We start from the raw sequence: 27,944 nt of genomic DNA on the forward strand, positions 1-27,944 counted from the left end.
TTCATTTATGGCTTTTGATTGGCTTAGCAGATATGACAGCTGATAATGTACTCATTTTCCCTGAGAGGTTTATAGAAAGTGTTCATCTTGGTGATGACAAGGGTGGCATTAGGTGGTGTGTTTTTGTCTTTTTGTCTTCTTTCCTCTGTAGCTGTTACTGATTCGGTTCAGTGCATAAATAACCTTTTACAGTTCAGTATAAACGAGTCCAGTGCTTTGTTTAGTCATTTTGGAGTACATGTACGTTTTTTCCGCTGCATTTATTAACCGGTCCAAGTGTAAGGCACCTAGATGGGGCTGGTCACTGCTTTCACACCTGGGCTTTTGGCTGCACCTTGACAGTGCGATGCTTATCACAGGAACAGCAGCAGACAGAACACGCCAGGGTCGCCATCACCAACACCATGGCTGCCAAAGGGAAAACAGGCAATGTGTTATATTATTGTTTGGGTTTATCTGACAATGAACGTATTACATGAAAAATACATAGCACATACAGTATATGCATAGGAAAGACCTGCCATGGTTCAGTCACCCACATGTTACTTAAAGGGGCACTATGGCGAAAAATTGTAAAATTTATAATATGTGCAAACACAGACAAATAAGAAGTCCGTTTTTTTCCAGAGTAAAATGAGCTATAAATTACTTTTCTCCTATGCTGCTGTAGTAGAAATCGGACAGAAGTGACAGGTTTTAGACTAGTCCATCTCTATAGGGGATTCTCAGCATGGCCTATATTCTTTATAAAGATATTCCCTATAAAGGATTTAAACAATGATGCTGCCAGCCTCCCTGCTCGCTACAGTTTTTTGGTAGTTGGACAGAGCAACTGCCATTCACTAAGTGCTTTTGAAAATAAATAAATCCTTGAGAATGCCACCATGAATAGATGGACTAGTCCAAAACCTGTCGGTAATGTCAGATTTCTACTACCTACTGTGACAGCAACATAAGAGAAAAGTAATTTTTAGGTAATTTTACTCTGGGAAAAAACGTACTTATTTATTTGTTTGCAGATATTTTAAACTTTACAATTTTTCGCCATAGTGCCCCTCTAAAGAGAACCTGAACTGAAAATATAAAAGTCAAAATAACCATAGGCAGGTCATACTTCCCTCCTGCGTAGTCTACTCCTCAATCTCTTTCTCCTCTCCTGCATCCTGTTTCTCCACTGTGATCAATGGAATTCTCCGTCCTCCATATTAAAATTGGCCATTACCCCCATAACAGCTTCCTGATCAGCACACTGTTACACTGCAATATCACCCACTTGAGCCATAGGGAAACATGGACATTACCTTGCACATTTAGTTGTAACTGACAGCTGCTGATATATAACTGACAGCAACTGGTATATTTCAGTTCAGTTGACAAAATATTGTCAGAACTAGAAGAACGGTGAGGTTAGCATGTAATATTCATTTGCAGCCACGTCATGTGATTATTTTAACCACTTTACCCCCACAGATGCGGATATCTACGCTCCTTTTTCCATTCTTTCAGGGGGTGGAGATATCCGCACATGCACACGTGCATGCCACCGCCCGCTCGCTCGGAGATCAATGAACGGGGAAAAACATTCCCGTTCATTGATCTAATCCCCCCAGCAATAATCGGCTGCTTCTATGAGAAGCAGCGCAATCATTGTGAAAAAAAAAAAAAAGTTTCCCAGCCTCATTGACCTTCCTGTAAGCGTCCTTCCGACGCTTACAGGACACATGCACAAAAAATTACTGTGGCCATCTTGTGGCCAAATAGTAAAACTACACCCAAAAGCATTTTTCATATATAACTATATAGTTTTACATTATAAATTAACTCAATTTAACCACTTCCGGGTTTCGGGTGGTTTGGATGATCTGTGCTGCGGGGGCTCTTCAGCCCGCAGCACCGATCAGAAATCAGGCAGGGCGATCAGACTTCCCCCCCTTTTTTCCCCACTAGGGGGATGTCTTGCTGGGGGGGGGGGGGGGGGGTCTGATCGCCTCACTGCTGTGCCTAGCGGGGGGGGGGGGGGGCTCCTCAAAGCCCTCCTTCGCAGTGCTATTCCTCCCTCTGCCTCCTTCCCTCCCTCCCCTCTTCATTCTAGGCTGCGCGGGACGGAAATCCATCCTGCGCCGCCTCAGATAGGCTTCAGCCTATCAGATGCCGGCGATCCCCGGCCAATCAGAGGCCAGGGATCACCGATCTCCTCTATGGCGCTGCTGCGCAGCAGCGCCGTATGTATGTAAACAGTGGGGAAGATCTTCCCCACGTGTTTACATTTACCCTGCGAGCCGCGATCAGAGGCTCGCAGGGTGTTCAGGGAGACACCCTCCGTGAACTGACATGGAACCCATGGAAACCGCTGCAGGATTCAGGGGCGTACTTATGCGTACGCAGAATCCTGAAGTGGTTAAACACTCCCCAATTATTATTATTTTTTTTTTTTTTGTAATTAAAAAAAAATTACAATAAAAAACATAAATAGTTACCTTAGGGACTAAACTCTTTTTAAATGTTTATGTCAGGAGGGTATAACACTGTTACTTTATAAACTATGGGCTTGTAATTAGGGATGGACGCAAAACTGAAAAAATGCACCTTTATTTCCAAATAACATATTGGCGCCAAACATTGTGATAGGGACATAATTTAAACGGTGTAATAACCGGGACAAATGGGCAAATACATTTCATGGGTTTTAATTACAGTAGCATGCATTATTTATTTATTTATAATAGCCGAAAACTGAAAAATTATGATTTTTTCCCCCATATTTTTTCCTATTTTCCCATTAAAACACATTTAGAATAAAATAATTCTTGGCATAATGTCCCACCTAAAGAAAGCCTAATTGGTGGCGGAAAAAACAAGATATAGTTCATTTCATTGTGATAAGTAATGATAAAGTTATAGACGAATGAATGGAAGGAGCGCTGAAAGGTGAAAATTGCTCTGGTGCTCCAGGGGTAAAACCCCTCAGTGGTGAAGTGGTTAAATAATTTTACTCGCTTCAGGTTCCCTTTAAAGTGGGATAAAACTCTCACATAACATTCAATAAAATGTGTTTTCCTACTTTTTATTACCCATACAATTGCCATATTTGTTTTTGTGCATAAGTAATACTCCAACTATAAAACACTTTCCTAGCAGAAAATTGCTTCTGAGGGCAGGAAAGAGATAAAAAGGGTCAATGGCTCATAGATTATAGCTCTGGCACACGTCAATGAATGTGTCATTGAGCAAAAACAATAAAACAGTAAAAACTTAAAAAGTAGATTTAAAAATAAAATAAAACTGTGGAATATCTTAAAAAGTCATTTTTAGGAGACGGAAGATAGATACAATCGTTTATTTCATTAGTTTATTTTTGCATCAGGTGTCCTTTAAGCCAAGATTTCAGAAAAGTCTTCCTTGGCGTGACCATGTGATCACAGACATTCATACAACTCACCAATAAAGACGAGGATGAGGGTGAAGGCAGTAATTTCCACCGGGTCTGCCTGAGGTAGATTCTGTAGTTTCAGCACAAGTTTTTCTCCCATATTCTGCACTTCCTGCGTGAAATCCTGGTAAGACATGGTGGCACGCTGGGACTGGTCCAATATCAGCCTGAAATAATGCAATGCATGAAAACGATTAAAGTAATCATGTACACTTCCTTCAAAATACAAGACAAACTCCGACCAAGAATTGAACTTCATCCCAATCAGTAGCTGATACCCCCTTTTACATGAGAAATATAATGCTTTTCACAAACAGACCATCAGGGGGCGCTGCATGGCTGATTTTGTGGTGAAATCCCTCCCACAAGAAACTGAGGACCGTGGTACTTCTGGCAGTTTCCTGTCTGTGAACCTCGTTGCATTGTGGGAAATAGCTGTTTACAGCTGTTTCTGACTGCCAAAAGAAGCATGCAGCAGCTACATCACCTGCCAGCAGTAAAAATGTCACCATGTAATAAATGTCAGAATATAAATCAAGGATTTAAAATATTTTTACAATGGGCAAACACTGACTAAATCATTTATACATCATTATTGTAAAAATGAAGCACTTTTTTATTGCATTACTTTCACTGGAGTTCCTATTTAAGTGAATGGTTGGTCTAGTTGTTTTTTTAACCATTTCTCGTCAGTTCAGGCTCCATTCACACTCGGAATCGCAAAACGCAATCGCAGTTTTGAATTTAGGTGTTCAGCGATTTTGCCACGATTGTGTTTTGCCGCTCTGTCCTGTGAATGAGAATCGCAGAACAATCGCCCACAGAATGCTGCATGCAGCACATTTGCAATCAGTGGAAATCGCAATGGCCGCAGTGTGCGTAATCCCATAGGATTACATGTGTGGCAGTGGCTTGCTGAACAGTACCGATCAGCTAAGTGCAAAACATCAGGGGAAAACGCCCCAGTGTGAATGAGGCCTAAGCGCTGTTCTGTTTTTCCTGCATTGTATCTTACCTTCGGGGATATGCTACGAGTTAAAGACGTTAGAAGGATTTTCTTACAGAGCAAGTACCAAGGAAATCTCTTGTCTAACTGTAAGTGCCAGGATTGCTTCCCCTACTTCTCGTTAGATCTTAAGGAGCCGGAAGCAGCTGTCTATATCCCTGTTTCTGGATATAGCAAATGATTTTTGCGGTTTAAATATCTGGACTGTTAAACAGTGCAACTGCCTTTAACGATCTCACATGCAGGGAGCCATTTTGTTAACTCTCAGTTTTAGTGTACAAGTCTTATATACACATCACATACAACTAATTGGCTGCAGAGGATAGCTAAAATGTTTTTCTTTAAAGGACCTCTGTCGCAAAAATCTTAAAATTTAAAATACACGTAAACATACACCAATAAGAAGTACCTGTCTTCCAGAGTAAAATGAGCCATAAATTACTTTTCTCCTATGTTGCTGTCACTTACAGCAAGTAGTAGAAATCTGACATTACCGACTTTGGACTAGCCCATCTTCTCATGGGGGTTCTGTAGATTTTCTTTATTTTTCAAAGCACTTAGTAAATGGCAGTTGCTCCGTCCAACTGCCAAAAAAGTGTACAGCGAGCAGGGAGGCTGGCCAGCATCATTGCATAAATCTTTTTCAGGGAATGTCTTTATAATGAATAAAGGCCATGCTGAGAATCACCCATGAAGAGATGGACTAACCCAAAAGCTGTCAGTAATGTCAGATTTGTACTACATACTGTAAGTGACAGCAACATGGGAGAAAAGTAATGTATGGCTCATTTTACTCTGGAAGAAATGTACTTCTTATTTGTATGCGTTTTTAAATCTCAAGATTTCCGTGACAGTTTCTCTTTAAAGTTGCTATAAATAGGTTCCAGTCGTGATGATGATCAGTGTTCAGAATCTGTTGACAGCAACATGACTTTGGTAGTGAGCTGTGGTTTTGCTACCTGCAGATACCTAATATTTTCAGTCAGGAAGTTCCCGATTCTGATAAGAATTGTGTGCACAGCGCAACTGTCGCACTAGGTCGTCATCCACACTAAACCGCCGCCCACAATAAGCTGACGTCGCACTAGGCCGTCATCCACACTAAACCGCCGCCCACAATAAGCTGACGCCGCACTAGGCCATCATCCACACTAAACCACCGCCCACAATAAGCAGACGCCGCACTAGGCCATCATCCACACTAAACCGCCGTCCACAATAAGCTGACGCCACACTAGGCCGTCATCCACACTAAACCGCCGTCCACAATAAGCTGACGCCACACTAGGCCGGCATCCACACTAAACCGCCGCCCACAATAAGCTGACGCCACACTAGGCCGGCATCCACACTAAACCGCCGCCCACAATAAGCTGATGCCACACTAGGCCGTCATCCACACTAAACCACCGCCCACAATAAGCTGACGCCACACTAGGCCGTCATCCACACTAAACCACCGCCCACAATAAGCTGACGCCACACTAGGCCGTCATCCACACTAAACCGCCGCCCACAATAAGCTGACGCCACACTAGGCCGTCATCCACACTAAACCGCCGCCCACAATAAGCTGACGCCACACTAGGCCGTCATCCACACTAAACCGCCGCCCACAATAAGCTGACGCCGCACTAGGCCTCAGCCTGGTGCATCCCTGCATATTATGAAAGTGGCGACATGTACATTCTTTGCTTTCTCTTATATTAATATTCAACTTCTGTTGATCAATTTTAAGGCTAAACTTGATTGAAAATGTTATTAGATGTACTTTTCATCGATTAGATATTGATGGTTTTGTGCTGCATTGAATAACCGCAAAGCCACAGGTTTTAAATGATCTTTGGTCTCAATGATCCTGTCTAGTGCCATTCAAATTCTGATTAATTGGCCGAGCTATCAGTTATATTGACTGTATTATTCAGGGATTGAGTAATGAATGGCTAGTAGTACACTTCTCCTTTTCCCCTTGTTATTGATGGATGGGAGGGACGTGGCAGCTCTCCTGTGGGAAGTTGGCAAGGGAGCCTGGTTGACCGATTTGGATGAGTGCCTACCGACCGAGAGCATTGTTTCCCCCACTTACCCCGCCCACCACATGATGTCACACCGCTTGCTGCTCTCTCCGCCCTCCTCCATCCTGCACAGCACCAACACAAGTGTCCGCTCTGCAATATTGCCCGAGTTTTCTACAAGGAGATCATTTTTTATCTTCTGTTTAAAATAAGCTTTCAGCACTTTGCAAATGAAAACGTACCAAAAAGTAGGGGAATAAGTCCTATAAAAATTATTTTGAGTATTTTCTCACTTGCTGGTGGTTTAACCCATTCTCGTTCCGTCGTTTTCACATGAGAAATGTTCACCTCCCATTCATTAGCCTATAACTTTATCACTACTTATCACAATGAACTGATCTATATCTTGTTTTTTCCGCCACCAATTAGGCTTTCTTTGGGGGGTACATTTTGCTAAGAGCCACTTTACTGTAAATGCATTTTAACAGGAAGAATAAGAAAAAAATGGAAAAAATCATTATTTCTCAGTTTTCAGCCATTCTAGTTTTAAAATAATACATGCCTCCATAATTAAAACTCACGTATTGTATTTGCCCATTTGTCCCGGTTATTACACCGTTAAAATTATGTCCCTATCACAATGTATGGCGACAATATTTTATTTGGAAATAAAGGTGCATTTTTTTAGTTTTGCATCTATCACTATTTACAAGTTTAAAAAAAAAATATAGAAATATTTCATCTTTACATTGATATTTAAAAAGTTTAGACCCTTAGGTAAATATTTACATGTTTTTTTAATTGTAATTTTTTTTTTTATATTAAACATTTTATTTGGGTATTTTTGGGAGGGTGGGATGTAAACTATAGTTTTATAATGTAAATGTGTCTTGAGTTTTATTTTTTTTTACTTTTAGTTGTAGTATTACTTTTTGGCCACACGATGGCAGCCATGAGTTTGTTTACATGACGTCACTCTAAGCGTAGCAGGCACAAAGGAGGGAAAGTACAATATCCGCTTTTAGCATTAAACATACCGTATATGTACTCACAATGTTTATATTTACATTGTGTCTTTAGTAGTTACAGCAAAGTGACCTAATATATCCATAATGTATTTATTGTTCCAGCTGATAGTTCTCAGTGATGGTATTTGCAACTTCCCTTTGTAGTTGATATGGTTATGCTAGGGTCTAAGCCAGGCATGGGAAAACTTGGCCCTCCAGCTGTCAAGGAACTACAAGTCCCACAATGCACTTGCCTTTATGAGTCATGACTGTGGCTGTCAGACTCCTGCAATGCATTGTGGGACTTGTAGTTCCTTAAAGGATACCCCAAGTGACATGTGACATGATGAGATAGACATGTGTATGTATAGTGCCTATCACACAAATAACTATGCTGTGTTCCTTTTTTTCTTTCTCTGCCTGAAAGAGTTAAATATCAGGTATGTAAGTGGCTGACTCAGACAGGAAGTGACTACAGTGTGACCCCCCACTGATAAGAAATTCCAACTATAAAACCCTTTCCTAGCAGAAAATGGCTTCTGAGAGCAAGAAAGAGGTAAAAAGGGGAGTTTCATATCAGTGAGGGTCACACTGTAGTCACTTCCTGTCTGAGTCAGGACTAAGTCAGCCACTTACATACCTGATATTTAACTCTTTCAGGCAGAGAAAGAAAAAAAGGAACCCAGCCTACTTATTTGTGTGCTAGACACTGTACATACACATGTATATCTCATCATGTCACATGTCACTTCGGGTATCCTTTAACAGCTGGAGGGCCAAATTTGCCCATGTCTGGTCTAAGTCAGTGTAGATTATTATTATTATTATTATTATTATTTTATAGTAACTTTTTCTGTCCTGTTGGATAATCACTTTTCTTCACGGGGTCTATCCCAAACTTTAGTTAAGATCCATACGAGCTGGTGGCTGCAGAACGGAGGATCATGCGGGACTGGCGCAGAACAGGGCGGCTGCTGGGGGCCTGGGGAGCTATGGGTAACAATACGAGCTGGTGGCTGCAGAACGGAGGCTTGTGCAGGACCGGCGCGGGACAGGACGGCTGCTGGGGGCCTTGGGAGCTGTGGGTAACAATACGAGCTGGTGGCTGCAGAACGGGGGCTTGTGCAGGACCAGCGTGGGACAGGACGGCTCCTGGGGGCATGGGGAGCTATGGGTAACAATACGAGCTGGTGGTGGCAGAACGGAGGCTCGTGCAGGACCGGCGCAGGACAGGACGGCTGCTGGGGGCCTGGGAAGCTATGGGTAACAATACGAGCTGGTGGCTGCAGAACGGAGGCTCGCGCAGGACAGGACGGCTGCTGGGGGCCTGGGGAGCTATGGGTAACAATACGAGCTGGTGGCTGCAGAACGGAGGCTCGCGCAGGACCGGTGCGGGACAGGACGGCTGCTGGGGGCCTGGGGAGCTATGGGTAACAATACGAGCTGGTGGCTTCAGAACAGAGGCTCGTGCGGGACCGGCGTGGGACAGGACGGCTGCTGGGGGCCTGGGGAGCTATGGGTAACAATACGAGCTGGTGGCTGCAGAACGGAGGCTCGTGCAGGACCGGCGAGGGACAGGACGGCTGCTGGGGGCCTGGGGAGCTATGGGTAACAATACGAGCTGGTGGTGGCAGAACGGAGGCTCGTGCAGGACTGGCGAGGGACAGGATGGCTGCTGGGGGCCTGGGGAGCTATGGGTAACAATACGAGCTGGTGGTGGCAGAACGGAGGCTCGTGCAGGACCGGCGAGGGACAGGACGGCTGCTGGGGGCCTGGGGAGCTGTGGGTAACAATACGAGCTGGTGGCAGAACGGAGGCTCGTGCAGGACCGGCGAGGGACAGGACGGCTGCTGGGGGCCTGGGGAGCTATGGGTAACAATACGAGCTGGTGGCTGCAGAACGGGGGCTTGTGCAGGACCGGCGCAGGACAGGACGGCTGCTGGGGGCCTAGGGAGCTATGGGTAACAATACGAGCTGGTGTTGGCAGAACAGAGGCTTGTGCAGGACCGGCGCGGGACAGGACGGCTGCTGGGGGCCTGGGGAGCTATGGGTAACAATACGAGCTGGTGGTGGCAGAACAGAGGCTCGTGCAGGACCGGCGCAGGACAGGACGGCTGCTGGGGGCCTAGGGAGCTATGGGTAACAATACGAGCTGGTGGTGGCAGAACGGAGGCTTGTGAAGGACCGGCGAGGAACAGGACGGCTGCTGGGGGCCTGGGGAGCTATGAGTAACAATACGAGCTGGTGGCTTCAGAACGGAGGCTCGTGCGGGACCGGTGCAGGACAGGACGGCTGCTGGGGGCCTGGGGAGCTATGGGTAACAATACGAGCTGGTGGTGGCAGAACGGAGGCTTGTGCAGGACCGGCGTGGGACAGGACGGCTGCTGGGGGCCTGGGGAGCTATGGGTAACAATACGAGCTGGTGGTGGCAGAACAGAGGCTCATGCAGGACCGGCGAGGGACAGGACGGCTGCTGGGGGCCTGGGGAGCTATGGGTAACAATACGAGCTGGTGGCTGCAGAACGGAAGCTCGTGCAGGACCGGCGTGGGACAGGACGGCTGCTGGGGGCCTGGGGAGCTATGGGTAACAATACGAGCTGGTGGTGGCAGAACGGAGGCTCGTGCAGGACCGGCGAGGGACAGGACGGCTGCTGGGGGCCTGGGGAGCTATGGGTAACAATACGAGCTGGTGGTGGCAGAACGGAGGCTCATGCAGGACCGGCGTGGGACAGGACGGCTACTGGGGGCCTGGGGAGCTATGGGTAACAATACGAGCTGGTGGTGGCAGAACAGAGGCTCGTGCAGGACCGGCGCAGGACAGGACGGATGCTGGGGGCCTGGGGAGCTATGGGTAACAATACGAGCTGGTGGTGGCAGAACGGAGGCTCGTGCGGGACCGGCGCAGGACAGGACGGCTGCTGGGGGCCTGGGGAGCTATGGGTAACAATACGAGCTGGTGGCTGCAGAGCGGAGGCTCGTGCAGGACCGGCGAGGGACAGGACGGCTGCTGGGGGCCTGGGGAGCTATGGGTAACAATACGAGCTGGTGGCTGCAGAACGGGGGCTTGTGCAGGACCGGCGTGGGACAGGACGGCTCCTGGGGGCATGGGGAGCTATGGGTAACAATACGAGCTGGTGGTGGCAGAACGGAGACTCGTGCAGGACCGGCGCAGGACAGGACGGCTGCTGGGGGCCTGGGGAGCTATGGGTAACAATACGAGCTGGTGGTGGCAGAACGGAGACTCGTGCAGGACCGGCGCAGGACAGGACGGCTGCTGGGGGCCTGGGGTGGCCACAGGTAAGTGACACAGTTTGTTTTGAGCAAATGTACAGTTTTCACCTTTTGTCTTTCGCACTCACTGTTAATTTGCACTTGATGTTTTGTTGATTGCTGCCTTGTCTTTCTCCACACCTTACACTTTCTCTCACTCGGACGGAGATGCTAGTACACCCTAAAGGCAGGGCAGGCAACTCCCAAGCTTTATTCTAAAATGAGACAGCATCATGCTCAGGACACTCTGGGAGGCTCCTGTCTCTGGTGAGAGTACACACAGGCCTGACAGAGAGGGCATTCATTAGGAGCTCACTTTAAGCTGAGCTACAGTCCTGGAATGTCTTAGGAAAGGTTCAGCTTCATCCAGGTTACGGTATATCCAAAGGAAAAATACACATTCATCTGGTTATTTATTTTTTTCTTTTTGGTGTGGATGAAGTCACTACTATCATTATTGTGTATTTATATAGCACTGGGAACTTACCCAACATCATACATTATTATTTAATATAAATAATAATGTCAGAGGTCTCATAAGCTGAGGAGTCGGAGTCGGGGTCAGAGGTCTCATAAGCTGAGGAGTCTGGGTCAGAGGTCTCATAAGCTGAGGAGTCGGGGTCAGAGGTCTCATAAGCTGAGGAGTCTGGGTCAGAGGTCTCATAAGCTGAGGAGTCGGGGTCAGAGGTCTCATAAGCTGAGGAGTTGGAGTCAGAGGTCTCATAAGCTGAGGAGTTGGAGTCAGAGGTCTCATAAGCTGAGGAGTCGGAGTCAGAGGTCTCATAAGCTGAGGAGTCTGGGTCAGAGGTCTCATAAGCTGAGGAGTCGGGGTCAGAGGTCTCATAAGCTGAGGAGTCTGGGTCAGAGGTCTCATAAGCTGAGGAGTGGAAGTCAGAGGTCTCATAAGCTGAGGAGTCGGGGTCAGAGGTCTCATAAGCTGAGGAGTTGGAGTCAGAGGTCTCATAAGCTGAGGAGTCGGGGTCAGAGGTCTCATAAGCTGAGGAGTGGAAGTCAGAGGTCTCATAAGCTGAGGAGTCGGGGTCAGAGGTCTCATAAGCTGAGGAGTCGGGGTCAGAGGTCTCATAAGCTGAGGAGTGGAAGTCAGAGGTCTCATAAGCTGAGGAGTTGGAGTCAGAGGTCTCATAAGCTGAGGAGTCGGGGTCAGAGGTCTCATAAGCTGAGGAGTCGGGGTCAGAGGTCTCATAAGCTGAGGAGTTGGAGTCAGAGGTCTCATAAGCTGAGGAGTCGGGGTCAGAGGTCTCATAAGCTGAGGAGTCGGAGTTGGAGTCAGAGGTCTCATAAACTGAGGAGTTGGAGTCTGAGGTCTCATAAGCTGAGGAGTTGGAGTCGGGTGATTTTTGTAGCCACTACACAGCCCTGGTTAGGCCACTGGATAGGGAGGGGACAATATTTTGCTAAGCTGCTGTGGATAGCACTGGCACAATAACAGAGGAAACATACAAGTATCTGTTACGTCAAGATTATCAGAGTGTCGTTTTTTGAGCTATGCATATATTACAAGTTTTCTTTAAAGGAAACCTGTCAGGAAATAAGTGCCCCAAAGTGGTACTGGCCTTGGGAGAGAGCAGCCTCTGGGTTCTCCAGACGCATCCCCTGTCGTCCTCTGCCGCAGCCATTCCAGTGCTGTAGCTCACCCCGATGGGGCTCTGCGTTTTCCGCTGAAGCCCGAGCGGGTCCGTGCTAATGTGCAGACACAGTGCAGCTGTGCTCCAGGGGTCTTAGTGCTGGAAGGGCCTGGCGGAGGAGGGCTTTCCCCTCCCAAGGTAAGTATCCATTTTCAGCATCACAGGCTTACTCTTATACCTCTGCAGGTACAAATCTCAGTTGTAACTTTACTTATGTTTCTAGCGGAATTCTGACAACCATGGCAAACTACCAGAAGTTTGTAGTTGCATAGATACAAGACCTTGCTAATAACCGTCTGCCATAGTTGGGGCTGCTGTTTTGTATTTTAGTATCAGGGACCGATCTTTGCACCTGACAGTCTGCCCCTCAGCACAAAAACCTTATACTTACCTCAGTAGAAGGAAGATTCTGGGTCCTGCAGAGGCGTCTCATGTCCTCCTGGCCCACACTTGCTGTGAGCGGAACCCTGAAAGAAATTCAATAGGAGCTTGTCTGATTTCTTATAGTCACTACGCTCCTCTTCATGCACTGAGCAGGCCGCAGTACAGCCGGAGCTGCTCGTCCACTGGTGCAGCACGGCCCTGCTTGTGCATGAGGAGCAGGGACTGCATCTTCCAGAAGGCCCCAGCGAGTGATGGCAGGACAAGGAGGACACAGGAAGGCTCTGGAGGATCCAGGAGAGAGGCTCATCATGCACAAGCATGAGGAGCAGGGACTGCATCTTCCAGAAGGCCCCGGAGAGTGATGGCAGGACAAGGAGGACACAGGAAGGCTCTGAAGGATCCAGGAGAGAGGCTCATCATGCTCAAGCATGATGAGGAGCAGGGCCTGCATCTTCCGGAAGGCCCCAGCGAGTGATGGCAGGACAAGGAGGACACAGGAAGGCTCTCGAGGATCCAGGAGAGAGGCTCATCATGCACAAGCATGATGAGGAGCAGGGCCTGCATCTTCCAGAAGGCCCCAGCGAGTGATGGCAGGGCAAGCAGGACACAGGAAGGCTCTCGAGGATCCAGGAGAGAGGCGCATCATGCCCAAGCATGATGAGGAGCAGGACCTGCATCTTCCAGAAGGCCCCAGCGAGTGATGGCAGGGCAAGGAGGACACAGGAAGGCTCTGGAGGATCCAGGAGAGAGGCTCATCATGCACAAGCATGAGGAGCAGGGCCTGCATCTTCCGGAAGGCCCCAGCGAGTGATGGCAGGACAAGGAGGACACAGGAAGGCTCTGGAGGATCCAGGATAGAGGCTCATCATGCACAAGCATGAGGAGCAGGGCCTGCATCTTCCAGAAGGCCCCAGCGAGTGATGGCAGGACAAGGAGGACACAGGAAGGCTCTGAAGGATCCAGGAGAGAGGCTCATCATGCTCAAGCATGATGAGGAGCAGGGCCTGCATCTTCCAGAAGGCCCCAGCGAGTGATGGCAGGGGCAAGGAGGACACAGGAAGGCTCTGGAGGATCCAGGAGAGAGGCTCATCATGCACAAGCATGAGGAGCAGGGCCTGCATCTTCCAGAAGGCCCCAGCGAGTGATGGCAGGACAAGGAGGACACAGGAAGGCTCTGGAGGATCCAGGAGAGAGGCAGGCTCATCATGCCCAAGCATGATGAGGAGCAGGACCTGCATCTTCCAGAAGGCCCCGGAGAGTGATGGCAGGGCAAGGAGGACACAGGAAGGCTCTGGAGGATCCAGGAGAGAGGCTCATCATGCACAAGCATGATGAGGAGCAGGGCCTGCATCTTCCAGAAGGCCCCAGCGAGTGATGGCAGGGCAAGGAGGACACAGGAAGGCTCTGGAGGATCCAGGAGAGAGGCTCATCATGCACAAGCATGATGAGGAGCAGGGCCTGCATCTTCCAGAAGGCCCCAGCGAGTGATAGCAGGGCAAGGAGGACACAGGAAGGCTCTGGAGGATCCAGGAGAGAGGCTCCTCATGCACAAGCATGAGGAGCAGGGCCTACATCTTCCAGAAGGCCCCAGCGAGTGATGGCAGGACAAGGAGGACACAGGAAGGCTCTGGAGGATCCAGGAGAGAGGCTCATCATGCACAAGCATGATGAGGAGCAGGGCCTGCATCTTCCAGAAGGCCCCAGCGAGTGATGGCAGGACAAGGAGGACACAGGAAGGCTCTGGAGGATCCAGGAGAGAGGCAGGCTCATCATGCCCAAGCATGAGGAGCAGGACCTGCATCTTCCAGAAGGCCCCAGCGAGTGATGGCAGGACAAGGAGGACACAGGAAGGCTCTGGAGGATCCAGGAGAGAGGCAGGCTCATCATGCCCAAGCATGAGGAGCAGGTCCTGCATCTTCCAGAAGGCCCCAGCGAGTGATGGCAGGGCAAGGAGGACACAGGAAGGCTCTGGAGGATCCAGGATAGAGGCTCATCATGCACAAGCATGAGGAGCAGGGCCTGCATCTTCCAGAAGGCCCCAGCGAGTGATGGCAGGGCAAGGAGGACACAGGAAGGCTCTGGAGGATCCAGGAGAGAGGCTCATCATGCACAAGCATAATGAGGAGCAGGGCCTGCATCTTCCAGAAGGCCCCAGCGAGTGATGGCAGGGCAAGGAGGACACAGGAAGGCTCTGGTGGATCCAGGAGAGAGGCTCATCATGCACAAGCATGAGGAGCAGGGACTGCATCTTCCAGAAGGCCCCAGCGAGTGATGGCAGGGCAAGGAGGACACAGGAAGGCTCTGGAGGATCCAGGAGAGAGGCTCATCATGCACAAGCATAATGAGGAGCAGGGCCTGCATCTTCCAGAAGGCCCCAGCGAGTGATGGCAGGGCAAGGAGGACACAGGAAGGCTCTGGAGGATCCAGGAGAGAGGCTCATCATGCACAAGCATAATGAGGAGCAGGGCCTGCATCTTCCAGAAGGCCCCAGCGAGTGATGGCAGGGCAAGGAGGACACAGGAAGGCTCTGGTGGATCCAGGAGAGAGGCTCATCATGCACAAGCATGAGGAGCAGGGACTGCATCTTCCAGAAGGCCCCAGCGAGTGATGGCAGGGCAAGGAGGACACAGGAAGGCTCTCGAGGATCCAGGAGAGAGGCTCATCATGCACAAGCATGATGAGGAGCAGGGCCTGCATCTTCCAGAAGGCCCCAGCGAGTGATAGCAGGGCAAGGAGGACACAGGAAGGCTCTGGAGGATCCAGGAGAGAGGCTCATCATGCACAAGCATGATGAGGAGCAGGGCCTGCATCTTCCAGAAGGCCCCAGCGAGTGATGGCAGGGCAAGCAGGACACAGGAAGGCTCTGGAGGATCCAGGAGAGAGGCAGGCTCATCATGCCCAAGCATGAGGAGCAGGTCCTGCATCTTCCAGAAGGCCCCAGCGAGTGATGGCAGGGCAAGGAGGACACAGGAAGGCTCTGGAGGATCCAGGAGAGAGGCTCATCATGCACAAGCATGAGGAGCAGGGCCTGCATCTTCCAGAAGGCCCCAGCGAGTGATGGCAGGGCAAGGAGGACACAGGAAGGCTCTGGAGGATCCAGGAGAGAGGCTCATCATGCACAAGCATAATGAGGAGCAGGGACTGCATCTTCCAGAAGGCCCCAGCGAGTGATGGCAGGGCAAGGAGGACACAGGAAGGCTCTCGAGGATCCAGGAGAGAGGCTCATCATGCACAAGCATGAGGAGCAGGGACTGCATCTTCCAGAAGGCCCCAGCGAGTGATGGCAGGGCAAGGAGGACACAGGAAGGCTCTGGAGGATCCAGGAGAATGGCTCATCATGCACAAGCATGATGAGGAGCAGGGCCTGCATCTTCCAGAAGGCCCCAGCGAGTGATGGCAGGGCAAGGAGGACACAGGAAGGCTCTGGAGGATCCAGGAGAATGGCTCATCATGCACAAGCATGATGAGGAGCAGGACCTGCATCTTCCAGAAGGCCCCAGCGAGTGATGGCAGGACAAGGAGGACACAGGAAGGCTCTGGAGGATCCAGGAGAGAGGCTCATCATGCACAAGCATGAGGAGCAGGGGCCTGCATCTTCCAGAAGGCCCCAGCGAGTGATGGCAGGGCAAGGAGGACACAGGAAGGCTCTGGAGGATCCAGGAGAGAGGCTCATCATGCACAAGCATGAGGAGCAGGGACTGCATCTTCCAGAAGGCCCCAGCGAGTGATGGCAGGGCAAGGAGGACACAGGAAGCCTCTGGTGGATCCAGGAGAGAGGCTCATCATGCACAAGCATGAGGAGCAGGGCCTACATCTTCCAGAAGGCCCCAGCGAGTGATGGCAGGGCAAGGAGGACACAGGAAGGCTCTGGAGGATCCAGGAGAGAGGCTCATCATGCACAAGCATGAGGAGCAGGGCCTACATCTTCCAGAAGGCCCCAGCGAGTGATGGCAGGGCAAGGAGGACACAGGAAGGCTCTGGAGGAACCAGGAGAGAGGCAGGCTCATCATGCACAAGCATGATGAGGAGCAGGGCCTGCATCTTCCAGAAGGCCCCAGCGAGTGATGGCAGGGCAAGGAGGACACAGGAAGCCTCTGGTGGATCCAGGAGAGAGGCTCATCATGCACAAGCATGATGAGGAGCAGGGACTGCATCTTCCAGAAGGCCCCAGCGAGTGATGGCAGGGCAAGGAGGACACAGGAAGGCTCTGGAGGATCCAGGAGAGAGGCAGGCTCATCATGCCCAAGCATGATGAGGAGCAGGACCTGCATCTTCCAGAAGGCCCCAGCGAGTGATGGCAGGACAAGGAGGACACAGGAAGGCTCTGGAGGATCCAGGAGAGAGGCAGGCTCATCATGCCCAAGCATGATGAGGAGCAGGACCTGCATCTTCCAGAAGGCCCCGGAGAGTGATGGCAGGGCAAGGAGGACACAGGAAGGCTCTGGAGGATCCAGGAGAGAGGCTCATCATGCTCAAGCATGATGAGGAGCAGGGCCTGCATCTTCCAGAAGGCCCCAGCGAGTGATGGCAGGGCAAGGAGGACACAGGAAGGCTCTGGAGGATCCAGGAGAGAGGCTCATCATGCACAAGCATGATGAGGAGCAGGGCCTGCATCTTCCAGAAGGCCCCAGCGAGTGATGGCAGGGCAAGCAGGACACAGGAAGGCTCTCGAGGATCCAGGAGAGAGGCGCATCATGCCCAAGCATGATGAGGAGCAGGACCTGCATCTTCCAGAAGGCCCCAGCGAGTGATGGCAGGGCAAGGAGGACACAGGAAGGCTCTGGAGGATCCAGGAGAGAGGCTCATCATGCACAAGCATGAGGAGCAGGGCCTGCATCTTCCGGAAGGCCCCAGCGAGTGATGGCAGGACAAGGAGGACACAGGAAGGCTCTGGAGGATCCAGGATAGAGGCTCATCATGCACAAGCATGAGGAGCAGGGCCTGCATCTTCCAGAAGGCCCCAGCGAGTGATGGCAGGACAAGGAGGACACAGGAAGGCTCTGAAGGATCCAGGAGAGAGGCTCATCATGCTCAAGCATGATGAGGAGCAGGGCCTGCATCTTCCAGAAGGCCCCAGCGAGTGATGGCAGGGGCAAGGAGGACACAGGAAGGCTCTGGAGGATCCAGGAGAGAGGCTCATCATGCACAAGCATGAGGAGCAGGGCCTGCATCTTCCAGAAGGCCCCAGCGAGTGATGGCAGGACAAGGAGGACACAGGAAGGCTCTGGAGGATCCAGGAGAGAGGCAGGCTCATCATGCCCAAGCATGATGAGGAGCAGGACCTGCATCTTCCAGAAGGCCCCGGAGAGTGATGGCAGGGCAAGGAGGACACAGGAAGGCTCTGGAGGATCCAGGAGAGAGGCTCATCATGCACAAGCATGATGAGGAGCAGGGCCTGCATCTTCCAGAAGGCCCCAGCGAGTGATGGCAGGGCAAGGAGGACACAGGAAGGCTCTGGAGGATCCAGGAGAGAGGCTCATCATGCACAAGCATGATGAGGAGCAGGGCCTGCATCTTCCAGAAGGCCCCAGCGAGTGATAGCAGGGCAAGGAGGACACAGGAAGGCTCTGGAGGATCCAGGAGAGAGGCTCCTCATGCACAAGCATGAGGAGCAGGGCCTACATCTTCCAGAAGGCCCCAGCGAGTGATGGCAGGACAAGGAGGACACAGGAAGGCTCTGGAGGATCCAGGAGAGAGGCTCATCATGCACAAGCATGATGAGGAGCAGGGCCTGCATCTTCCAGAAGGCCCCAGCGAGTGATGGCAGGACAAGGAGGACACAGGAAGGCTCTGGAGGATCCAGGAGAGAGGCAGGCTCATCATGCCCAAGCATGAGGAGCAGGACCTGCATCTTCCAGAAGGCCCCAGCGAGTGATAACAGGACAAGGAGGACACAGGAAGGCTCTGGAGGATCCAGGAGAGAGGCAGGCTCATCATGCCCAAGCATGAGGAGCAGGGCCTGCATCTTCCAGAAGGCCCCAGCGAGTGATGGCAGGGCAAGGAGGACACAGGAAGGCTCTGGAGGATCCAGGATAGAGGCTCATCATGCACAAGCATGAGGAGCAGGGCCTGCATCTTCCAGAAGGCCCCAGCGAGTGATGGCAGGACAAGGAGGACACAGGAAGGCTCTGGAGGATCCAGGAGAGAGGCTCATCATGCACAAGCATAATGAGGAGCAGGGCCTGCATCTTCCAGAAGGCCCCAGCGAGTGATGGCAGGGCAAGGAGGACACAGGAAGGCTCTGGAGGATCCAGGAGAGAGGCTCATCATGCACAAGCATAATGAGGAGCAGGGCCTGCATCTTCCAGAAGGCCCCAGCGAGTGATGGCAGGGCAAGGAGGACACAGGAAGGCTCTGGAGGATCCAGGAGAGAGGCTCATCATGCACAAGCATGATGAGGAGCAGGGCCTGCATCTTCCAGAAGGCCCCAGCGAGTGATGGCAGGGCAAGGAGGACACAGGAAGGCTCTGGAGGATCCAGGAGAGAGGCTCATCATGCACAAGCATGAGGAGCAGGGCCTACATCTTCCAGAAGGCCCCAGCGAGTGATGGCAGGGCAAGGAGGACACAGGAAGGCTCTCGAGGATCCAGGAGAGAGGCTCATCATGCACAAGCATGAGGAGCAGGGACTGCATCTTCCAGAAGGCCCCAGCGAGTGATGGCAGGACAAGGAGGACACAGGAAGGCTCTGGTGGATCCAGGAGAGAGGCTCATCATGCCCAAGCATAATGAGGAGCAGGGCCTGCATCTTCCAGAAGGCCCCAGCGAGTGATGGCAGGGCAAGGAGGACACAGGAAGGCTCTCGAGGATCCAGGAGAGAGGCTCATCATGCACAAGCATGAGGAGCAGGGACTGCATCTTCCAGAAGGCCCCAGCGAGTGATGGCAGGACAAGGAGGACACAGGAAGGCTCTGGTGGATCCAGGAGAGAGGCTCATCATGCCCAAGCATGAGGAGCAGGACCTGCATCTTCCAGAAGGCCCCAGCGAGTGATGGCAGGACAAGGAGGACACAGGAAGGCTCTCGAGGATCCAGGAGAGAGGCTCATCATGCACAAGCATGAGGAGCAGGGACTGCATCTTCCAGAAGGCCCCAGCGAGTGATGGCAGGACAAGGAGGACACAGGAAGGCTCTGGAGGATCCAGGAGAGAGGCTCATCATGCACAAGCATAATGAGGAGCAGGGCCTGCATCTTCCAGAAGGCCCCAGCGAGTGATGGCAGGGCAAGGAGGACACAGGAAGCCTCTTGTGTATCCAGGAGAGAGGCTCATCATGCACAAGCATAATGAGGAGCAGGTCCTGCATCTTCCAGAAGGCCCCAGCGAGTGATGGCAGGACAAGGAGGACACAGGAAGGCTCTGGAGGATCCAGGAGAGAGGCTCATCATGCACAAGCATGATGAGGAGCAGGGACTGCATCTTCCAGAAGGCCCCAGCGAGTGATGGCAGGGGCAAGGAGGACACAGGAAGGCTCTGGAGGATCCAGGAGAGAGGCTCATCATGCCCAAGCATAATGAGGAGCAGGGCCTGCATCTTCCAGAAGGCCCCAGCGAGTGATGGCAGGGCAAGGAGGACACAGGAAGGCTCTGGAGGATCCAGGAGAGAGGCTCATCATGCACAAGCATGAGGAGCAGGGCCTACATCTTCCAGAAGGCCCCAGCGAGTGATGGCAGGGCAAGGAGGACACAGGAAGGCTCTGGAGGATCCAGGAGAGAGGCTCATCATGCTCAAGCATGATGAGGAGCAGGGCCTGCATCTTCCAGAAGGCCCCAGCGAGTGATGGCAGGGCAAGGAGGACACAGGAAGGCTCTGGAGGATCCAGGAGAGAGGCTCATCATGCACAAGCATAATGAGGAGCAGGGCCTGCATCTTCCAGAAGGCCCCAGCGAGTGATGGCAGGGCAAGGAGGACACAGGAAGGCTCTGGAGGATCCAGGAGAGAGGCTCATCATGCACAAGCATGAGGAGCAGGGGCCTGCATCTTCCAGAAGGCCCCAGCGAGTGATGGCAGGGCAAGGAGGACACAGGAAGGCTCTGGAGGATCCAGGAGAGAGGCTCATCATGCCCAAGCATGATGAGGAGCAGGGCCTGCATCTTCCAGAAGGCCCCAGCGAGTGATGGCAGGGCAAGGAGGACACAGGAAGGCTCTGGAGGATCCAGGAGAGAGGCTCATCATGCTCAAGCATGATGAGGAGCAGGGCCTGCATCTTCCAGAAGGCCCCAGCGAGTGATGGCAGGGCAAGGAGGACACAGGAAGGCTCTGGAGGATCCAGGAGAGAGGCTCATCATGCACAAGCATGAGGAGCAGGGACTGCATCTTCCAGAAGGCCCCAGCGAGTGATGGCAGGGCAAGGAGGACACAGGAAGGCTCTGGTGGATCCAGGAGAGAGGCTCATCATGCACAAGCATGATGAGGAGCAGGGACTGCATCTTCCAGAAGGCCCCAGCGAGTGATGGCAGGGCAAGGAGGACACAGGAAGGCTCTGGAGGATCCAGGAGAGAGGCTCATCATGCACAAGCATGATGAGGAGCAGGGACTGCATCTTCCAGAAGGCCCCAGCGAGTGATGGCAGGGCAAGGAGGACACAGGAAGGCTCTGGAGGATCCAGGAGAGAGTGCATGATGAGGAGCAGGGACTGCATCTTCCAGAAGGCCCCAGCGAGTGATGGCAGGACAAGGAGGACACAGGAAGGCTCTGGAGGATCCAGGAGAGAGGCTCATCATGCACAAGCATGATGAGGAGCAGGGACTGCATCTTCCAGAAGGCCCCGGAGAGTGATGGCAGGACAAGGAGGACACAGGAAGGCTCTGGAGGAACCAGGAGAGAGTGCATGATGAGGAGCAGGGCCTGCATCTTCCAGAAGGCCCCAGCGAGTGATGGCAGGGCAAGGAGGACACAGGAAGGCTCTGGAGGATCCAGGAGAGAGGCCTCAGTTTCCCTCTACCTAGGTAAGTATCTAGTTATCGGTGGAGATTTTAGCTCCGGTTTGCAGTGTAGTGTGGCTGTCCACGCTGCTGAGATCTCTAATCTCTAAAAGCAGGACATACGAGCAAAAGGATACAATTATGCACTCATAGGCCATGTGCGCACACACGAGGTCAGGAGGAATCTGGGCTCGAGCCCTCAGGTCACAGTGCGGAGCCGAGGCTGTACAGTCCTCTAGGTGAGCATCGTATTTCGTTGCTACGCATGGGGTAGGAGGGCTGACGGAACGCAGAGGGCACAGAGAAAGATGAGTGGCTAGAACAAAGTCTAATGGCCTGATTGGGGTTCAAAGCACCGATGGAGGTTGCTAGCTTCTCAGCAGGCATACCTATGAAATCGCAGCTGGCAGACTCGGGCGCAGGATACAACCGGTGTACGGCTCACCCTGCTCCTGCGTTAATTACTATTCCCCCTCCAGGTCCATGTGGATGGTGGGGAATGCAGTGGTGGGCTGATATTTTGCATCAAAATTCGCAATTAAGCATCGTAATGCGAAAATTTCAGAGAAAATCGTAATTCATTTCATATGTAAGGGTAGTATTTCAAAATTTCGCGTAATTTTCTTGAAATTCTGTGCCGACTTTAGAGGTTAATAGCTAAGCCCCCATATACGCTATTGCTACCAAAATGACATCATATGTTAAGCAGAATAGTGGGTATAAGTCACAAAAAAACATTTTTCAAAAAGACCTTGTAGTTTTTGAAAAACTCTGTTTTAAATATGCAAAGAAAAATGGTTTTCAACAGTCATTTTTTTAAGTTTAAAAAACATTTTTTACTTGCATATTTAAAGCGGAACTGCAGAGACAAAATAAACAAACTGTGTCACTTACCTGGGACTTCCCCAAGCCCCCAGCAGCTGTCCTGTCCCGCGCCGCTCCTCAACGAGCCTCCGTTCTCCCGCCGCCAGCTACTTTCGGTTTCGCCGCCGGGCCACTGCGTCTTTAACTATTTACTGCACCGTGTGCAGTATATTCACAGCCCGGCAACACCTAACTTGAAGTACCAGGGCCGTGAATAGAAGTCTTTAGAGACAGGTGGCCACTGCGTGCTCCTGCCGCCGCCCGTTACCAGAGATATATGAATGAATGGGAACATTTTAGAAACCAGGCCACAGATATATAAAATCACACATATGCAAGAAATGCAGTCTACAGATTTGGCCAGTTGTGCAAGATTTGGATAGAGAAAAGGAAATGAAGGCAAGCTGTCACACCTCCATTTTTCCAGTTCTGCAGCAACGTAGTCACAAAAGAAATCTATAGAAAAGTACAGGGCCTGGCGTCAGTCACCAAGTCTGGGGACTTTGCTTCTGTAATGTTAGAGAATTGTCTTACTATAATTCCGGATTCACACTGTGCGTGCTGCATAACGCACGCATTATAACGTATGTGATCTGCGATGGAGACTAGACATTATAAGAAAGTCTGCATGCAGCGAGTTATAACAACGCAATCTGTTACAACACAGCGCTGTAAACCGGTCCATAGAATTGTATGAACAGCGAGTTGACATGTGGATAGCTGGATAGTGTACTGGTTAAGGGCACCACCTTTGACATGGGAGACTAGGGTTCAAATCCTGGCCAGGGTCAGTACCTATTCAGTAAGGAGTCCAAGGCAAGACTCCTTAAAGGAGTGTGACATGTGACATGATGAGATAGACATGTGTATGTACAGTGCCTAGCACACAAATAACTATGCTGTGTTCCTTTTTTTTCTTTCTCTGCCTGAAAGAGTTAAATACCAGGTATGTAAGTGGCTGACTCAGTCCTGACTCAGACAGGAAGTGACTACAGTGTGACCCTCACTGATAAGAAATTCCAACTATGAAACACTTTCCTAGCAGAAAATTGCTTCTAAAAGCAAGAAAGAGATAAAAAGGGAAATTTCTTATCAGTGAGGGTCACACTGTAGTCACTTCCTGTCTGTCTGAGTCAGGACTGAGTCAGCCACTTACATACCTGATATTTAACTCTTTCAGGTAGAGAAAGGAAAAAAGGAACACAGCCTAGTTATTTGTGTGCTAGGCACTGTACATACCCATGTCTGTCTCATCTTGTCACATGTCACTTCGGGTATCTTTAACACTGCAGAGTGGCCTCTTGAGCGCGTCCCAGTGGCTGCAGCTCTTGAGCGCTTTGAGTCCTACAGGAGAAAAGCACTATACAAATGTTCAGATTATTATTATTATTATTATTCTGCAATGCAGCTGATGCACTGAGAAAGGACCATAAGAAAATAACAACATATGGAGGAGTTGAGGACCAGTAGAAAACTTTTATTTGTAACATTTCATGTGTTTATTTTAATAAGAAAATATTAAAATGTTAATTTTGAGTCTGTGTTATGGCACAATAAGTGTACAGGGGTATTTCTCTACTTTGTTTTGTTGTTTATCATTGAATGTGCGTATTTAGAGGTATTCATGTCTTTTATCACTGCGGTTTATTGCCTGGTGATGAATGGTAGCACTGTTAGGTCAGCACCTGTTACTCCTAGAGACCAAGTCAATTGAGCTGCATTGTTCTGCGGCATCTGTTGTCTCGGAGACCCCAGACTGGATTGTCGCTTGGACAGCATGTTAGTATCATATGTTACAGTCTGTATTGCACACACTGAGCTCTCCTTGTTGTAAAGTCCAGAGAATGTTCTCAGTTCCATTTATTTAGAACTTTCTATATGCTGAGTGAAATCCCGTGCATGCTGATGTATAGTTCTGATGTTTAGAGTTCCATGTTTTCCTACATATACAGTATTCAAAGGAAGAAGGGTGTGAGGCTGGATTTTATTAGTCATGCAGCATTTGTGCCAGAAGGATTCAGGCCTGGTTCACACATAAATCGGACCGCAGATGAACAGATTTATGTGTCAAAACGCTATAGAAACTGATGCCAATTGTCAAACACTGACAGGACACCTTTTTGTGTGTGAACTGCCGATTCACACTGCAGTAAAAAAAGGCAGCATTTTCAACAATTCATAAAAAGTCAAAATCGGGCAGTAAACGCACCCTATGTTATTATGGTATGTTATGCATTCACACTGTCAGTTTGAGTGCAACACGCACGGACTGGACCACAGTGGCAAAATCCCAGCCTGCTGTATTTTTCTGCAACCGTATCGTGATCGTGTCGCAAACACCGCAGATCAGGCTTCAAGAAGTACTGTAGGGGGAAAAAGAATTGAACTTACCCGTACCTTCTAACGGTCCCCCGCAGACATCCTGTGCCCGCACAGCCACTCACCGATGCTCCGCCCCCCGCAGACATCCTGTGCCCGCGCAGCCACTCCCCGATGCTCCGCCCCCCGCAGACATCCTATGCCCGCACAGCCACTCACCGATGCTCCGCCCCCCGCAGACATCCTGTGCCCGCGCAGCCACTCCCCGATGCTCCGCCCCCCGCAGACATCCTGTGCCAGCGCAGCCACTCACCGATGCTCCGCCCCCCGCAGACATCCTGTGCCCGCACAGCCACTCACCGATGCTCCGCCCCCCGCAAACATCCTGTGCCCGCGCAGCCACTCACCGATGCTCCGCCCCCCGCAGACATCCTGTGCCCGCGCAGCCACTCACCGATGCTCCGCCCCCCGCAGACATCCTGTGCCCGCACAGCCACTCACCGATGCTCCGGCCCCGCCTCCGCTCTTCTGGAATTCTTGTTTAAAAACACATTTCTCCTTACTTCAGCATTATAAGTAGTGTCTGTACTGGCAAGGATTCGGATTTTCTCTTTTGAATATCCATCTCGTTTTGCACGGTATTTGCACGTATTTGCACGGTATGCCAGCGTTACATCCTAGATTCAAAGTTTCTCTCTAAGTTTTCAAACTAAAATTCATGACTTTATAAGCAACTATTTATAAGTAACAAACTTAAATACACATCTGCTTTATACTACGTTGTAAAGTTTCTTTTTTTTTTCTTTAACTAAACCTCTGAATTTGTGGATTGTGGGTAACATACTCAGAAGCCGTGATTATGATACACACATGTATTGTGCCAAATGCACTGCTGTGCGGTGTGAAAGCCTTCAGTCTTCACCCTTCCTGCAATTGTGCTAAGTGGAAGTGAGACAATTTCATAATATATATATATGCAGCACGGTGGCGTAGTAGTTGGCGCTCTCGCTTAAATCCCAGCCAGGTCATCATCTGCACGGAGTTTGTATGTTCTCCCTGTGTCTGCGTGGGTTTCCTACAGGCACTCCAGTTTCCTCCCACATCCCAAAAACATACAGATAAGATAATTGGCTTCCCCCTTAATTGGCCCTAGATTACAATACATACACTACACAATACATACATAGACATATGACTATAGTAGGGGCTAGATTGTGAGCTCCTCTGAGGGACAGTTAACATGAACCTGAGGTGAAAATAAACGTATGAAATAAACAATTCTATTTATCCTCCTACTCCTAAAAATGACTTTTTTTTTTTTTTTAACGTATCCCAGGATTTTATTTTGCATTTAAACATTTACAAAGTAGGTTGAATGTTTTACTGCCGCTAATCAGTGGCAGTCTATTAAGTGTCCCAGAGTTAGAAAAAGGTCAATAGTTCATGTATTTTATCTCTCCCTGCCCTCGGAAGTTGTATTCTGCCATATTCTTTTATGGCTGCTATTTGCTTATCAGTGATGTTTACTATATTCCCGACAAGCTATGGACAAGACAGAAGCTGTCACTTCCATGTTAACTCTTTCAGGCAGGAAAATAACATAAGTAAAACAGCCTGGTTATGAACCTGTTTAGTACTGTACATAGAAATGTTTATCTCATCATGTCACACATTGCCTCTGGTACACTTTAAGTGATGACAATATACTCTTTACAGATCTGCAGAAGATGTCGGCGCTACTTAAAGGGGCACTATGGCAAAAAAAAGTAAAATGTAAAATATGTGCAAACATAGACAAATAAGAAGTACGTTTTTTCGAGAGTAAAACAAGTCCTACATTACTTTTCTCCTATGTTGCTGTCACTTACAGTAGGTAGTAGAAAACTGACAGAACCTACAGGTTTTGGACTAGTCCATCTCTTCATAGGGGATTCTCAGCAAGGCTTTTATCCTTTATAAAGCTATTCCCTAAAAAGGATTTAAACAATGATGCTGGCCAGCTTACCTGCTCGCTACACAGTTTTTTGGTAGTTGGACAGAGCAACTGCCATTCGCTAAGTGCTTTTGAAAATAAATAAATCCCTGAGAATCCCCCATGAAGAGATGGACTAGTCCAAAACCTGTCACTTCTGTCAGATTTCTACTACCTACTGTAAGTGACAGCAACATAGGAGAAAAGTCATTTACGGCTCATTTTACTCTGGAAAAAAAGTACTTCTTATTTGTCTATGTTTACACATATTTAAAATTTTACAATTTTTCACCATAGTGTCCCTTTAAATTCTAAATAATATATATCTATATACAGTAGTTCTATCTACCTGTAGTCCACTTGTCTGTGAAGGTCCCAGGGTGCACACAGGCTACATCCCAAGCAGGCTGCAGTCAGTGAGATGGAGATCTGTTCCTAACTTTTAATAATATAAAGTTAGAAGCTGCTGCCGCAGTAAGGCTTACCCTGTGCTGCTCTGTCCTCTGTCACCCCATGCAGCCGGCCCTGACAGCTGTCTCTTGCCGTAGCACTGCCTGGCTGACTCTGTTACCCTGGGGATGGGAGGTTTTCAGTTACACTTCTTGGAGGAGGTTTGTCCATTGCTACTGCTTGTCTGAGGGAGTGATCTGACGGAGGGAGGGAGTGGGAAACAGCTGGGACTGACTTCTGCTCATTGCTAATTTCACCTTTCCATCCTATAATGTCCTTCCATGCAGCACCGTCTAGGCTTTCAGCCTGTGGGCATGATCAGTGCGTCAGTCAGTCACCGATCGCCGTGCCACTGAATTGGCTTCCACAAGGGTAACCCTGCTAATTATTTATGCTAACTAAGCACGTGTTGTCCTTGGCACAGCAGAAGTCAGTGTTGTTCTGGAGCTCACGGATAAAAACTTAAGGAAAGGGAATGCAATGTTTTTTTTTCCCACAGCAAATCCATCAGGTGCCTGCCTTTGTTTTTTAGTGTTCCTTAGCAAAGTGAGAACAGTGTACATTTGGTATTCCTTTACTGTCACCCACGGCTCCCACCGGGACTGAAGCTTAAAGAGGAACTCCAGTGAAAATAATATAATTAAAGTAAATCATTTATGC

At 50.0% G+C, this 27,944-nt stretch overlaps 2 protein-coding genes across 7 annotated transcripts in view; one reads left to right on the forward strand and one right to left on the reverse strand.

Annotated features, from left to right (window-relative positions):
• RECQL5 (RecQ like helicase 5) overlaps nt 1-27,944 on the forward strand; it is a 179,269-nt gene that overhangs the window by 86,749 nt on the left and 64,576 nt on the right. The gene's annotated exons all lie outside the window — the stretch shown is intronic.
• Nucleotides 52-27,446, reverse strand: SMIM5 (small integral membrane protein 5). Of its 5 annotated transcripts, none has more exons than XM_068262702.1 (3): nt 27,320-27,446; nt 3,440-3,597; nt 52-408 (listed from the first exon to the last, which is right to left on the reverse strand). In XM_068262702.1, the coding sequence occupies exons 2-3, from the start codon at nt 3,564-3,566 to the stop codon at nt 311-313; spliced, it is 225 nt and encodes a 74-aa protein (XP_068118803.1). In that variant the 5' UTR covers nt 3,567-3,597; nt 27,320-27,446; the 3' UTR covers nt 52-310. The 5 variants fall into 5 exon arrangements, with proteins under 5 accessions (XP_068118803.1, XP_068118805.1, XP_068118804.1 ...); XM_068262704.1 differs by lacking the exon at nt 27,320-27,446 and adding an exon at nt 27,184-27,293; XM_068262703.1 differs by lacking the exon at nt 27,320-27,446 and adding an exon at nt 4,504-4,631.

This window comes from Hyperolius riggenbachi, chromosome 12 (genome assembly GCF_040937935.1).
Source record: "Hyperolius riggenbachi isolate aHypRig1 chromosome 12, aHypRig1.pri, whole genome shotgun sequence".
Classification (NCBI taxonomy): domain Eukaryota; kingdom Metazoa; phylum Chordata; class Amphibia; order Anura; family Hyperoliidae; genus Hyperolius; species Hyperolius riggenbachi.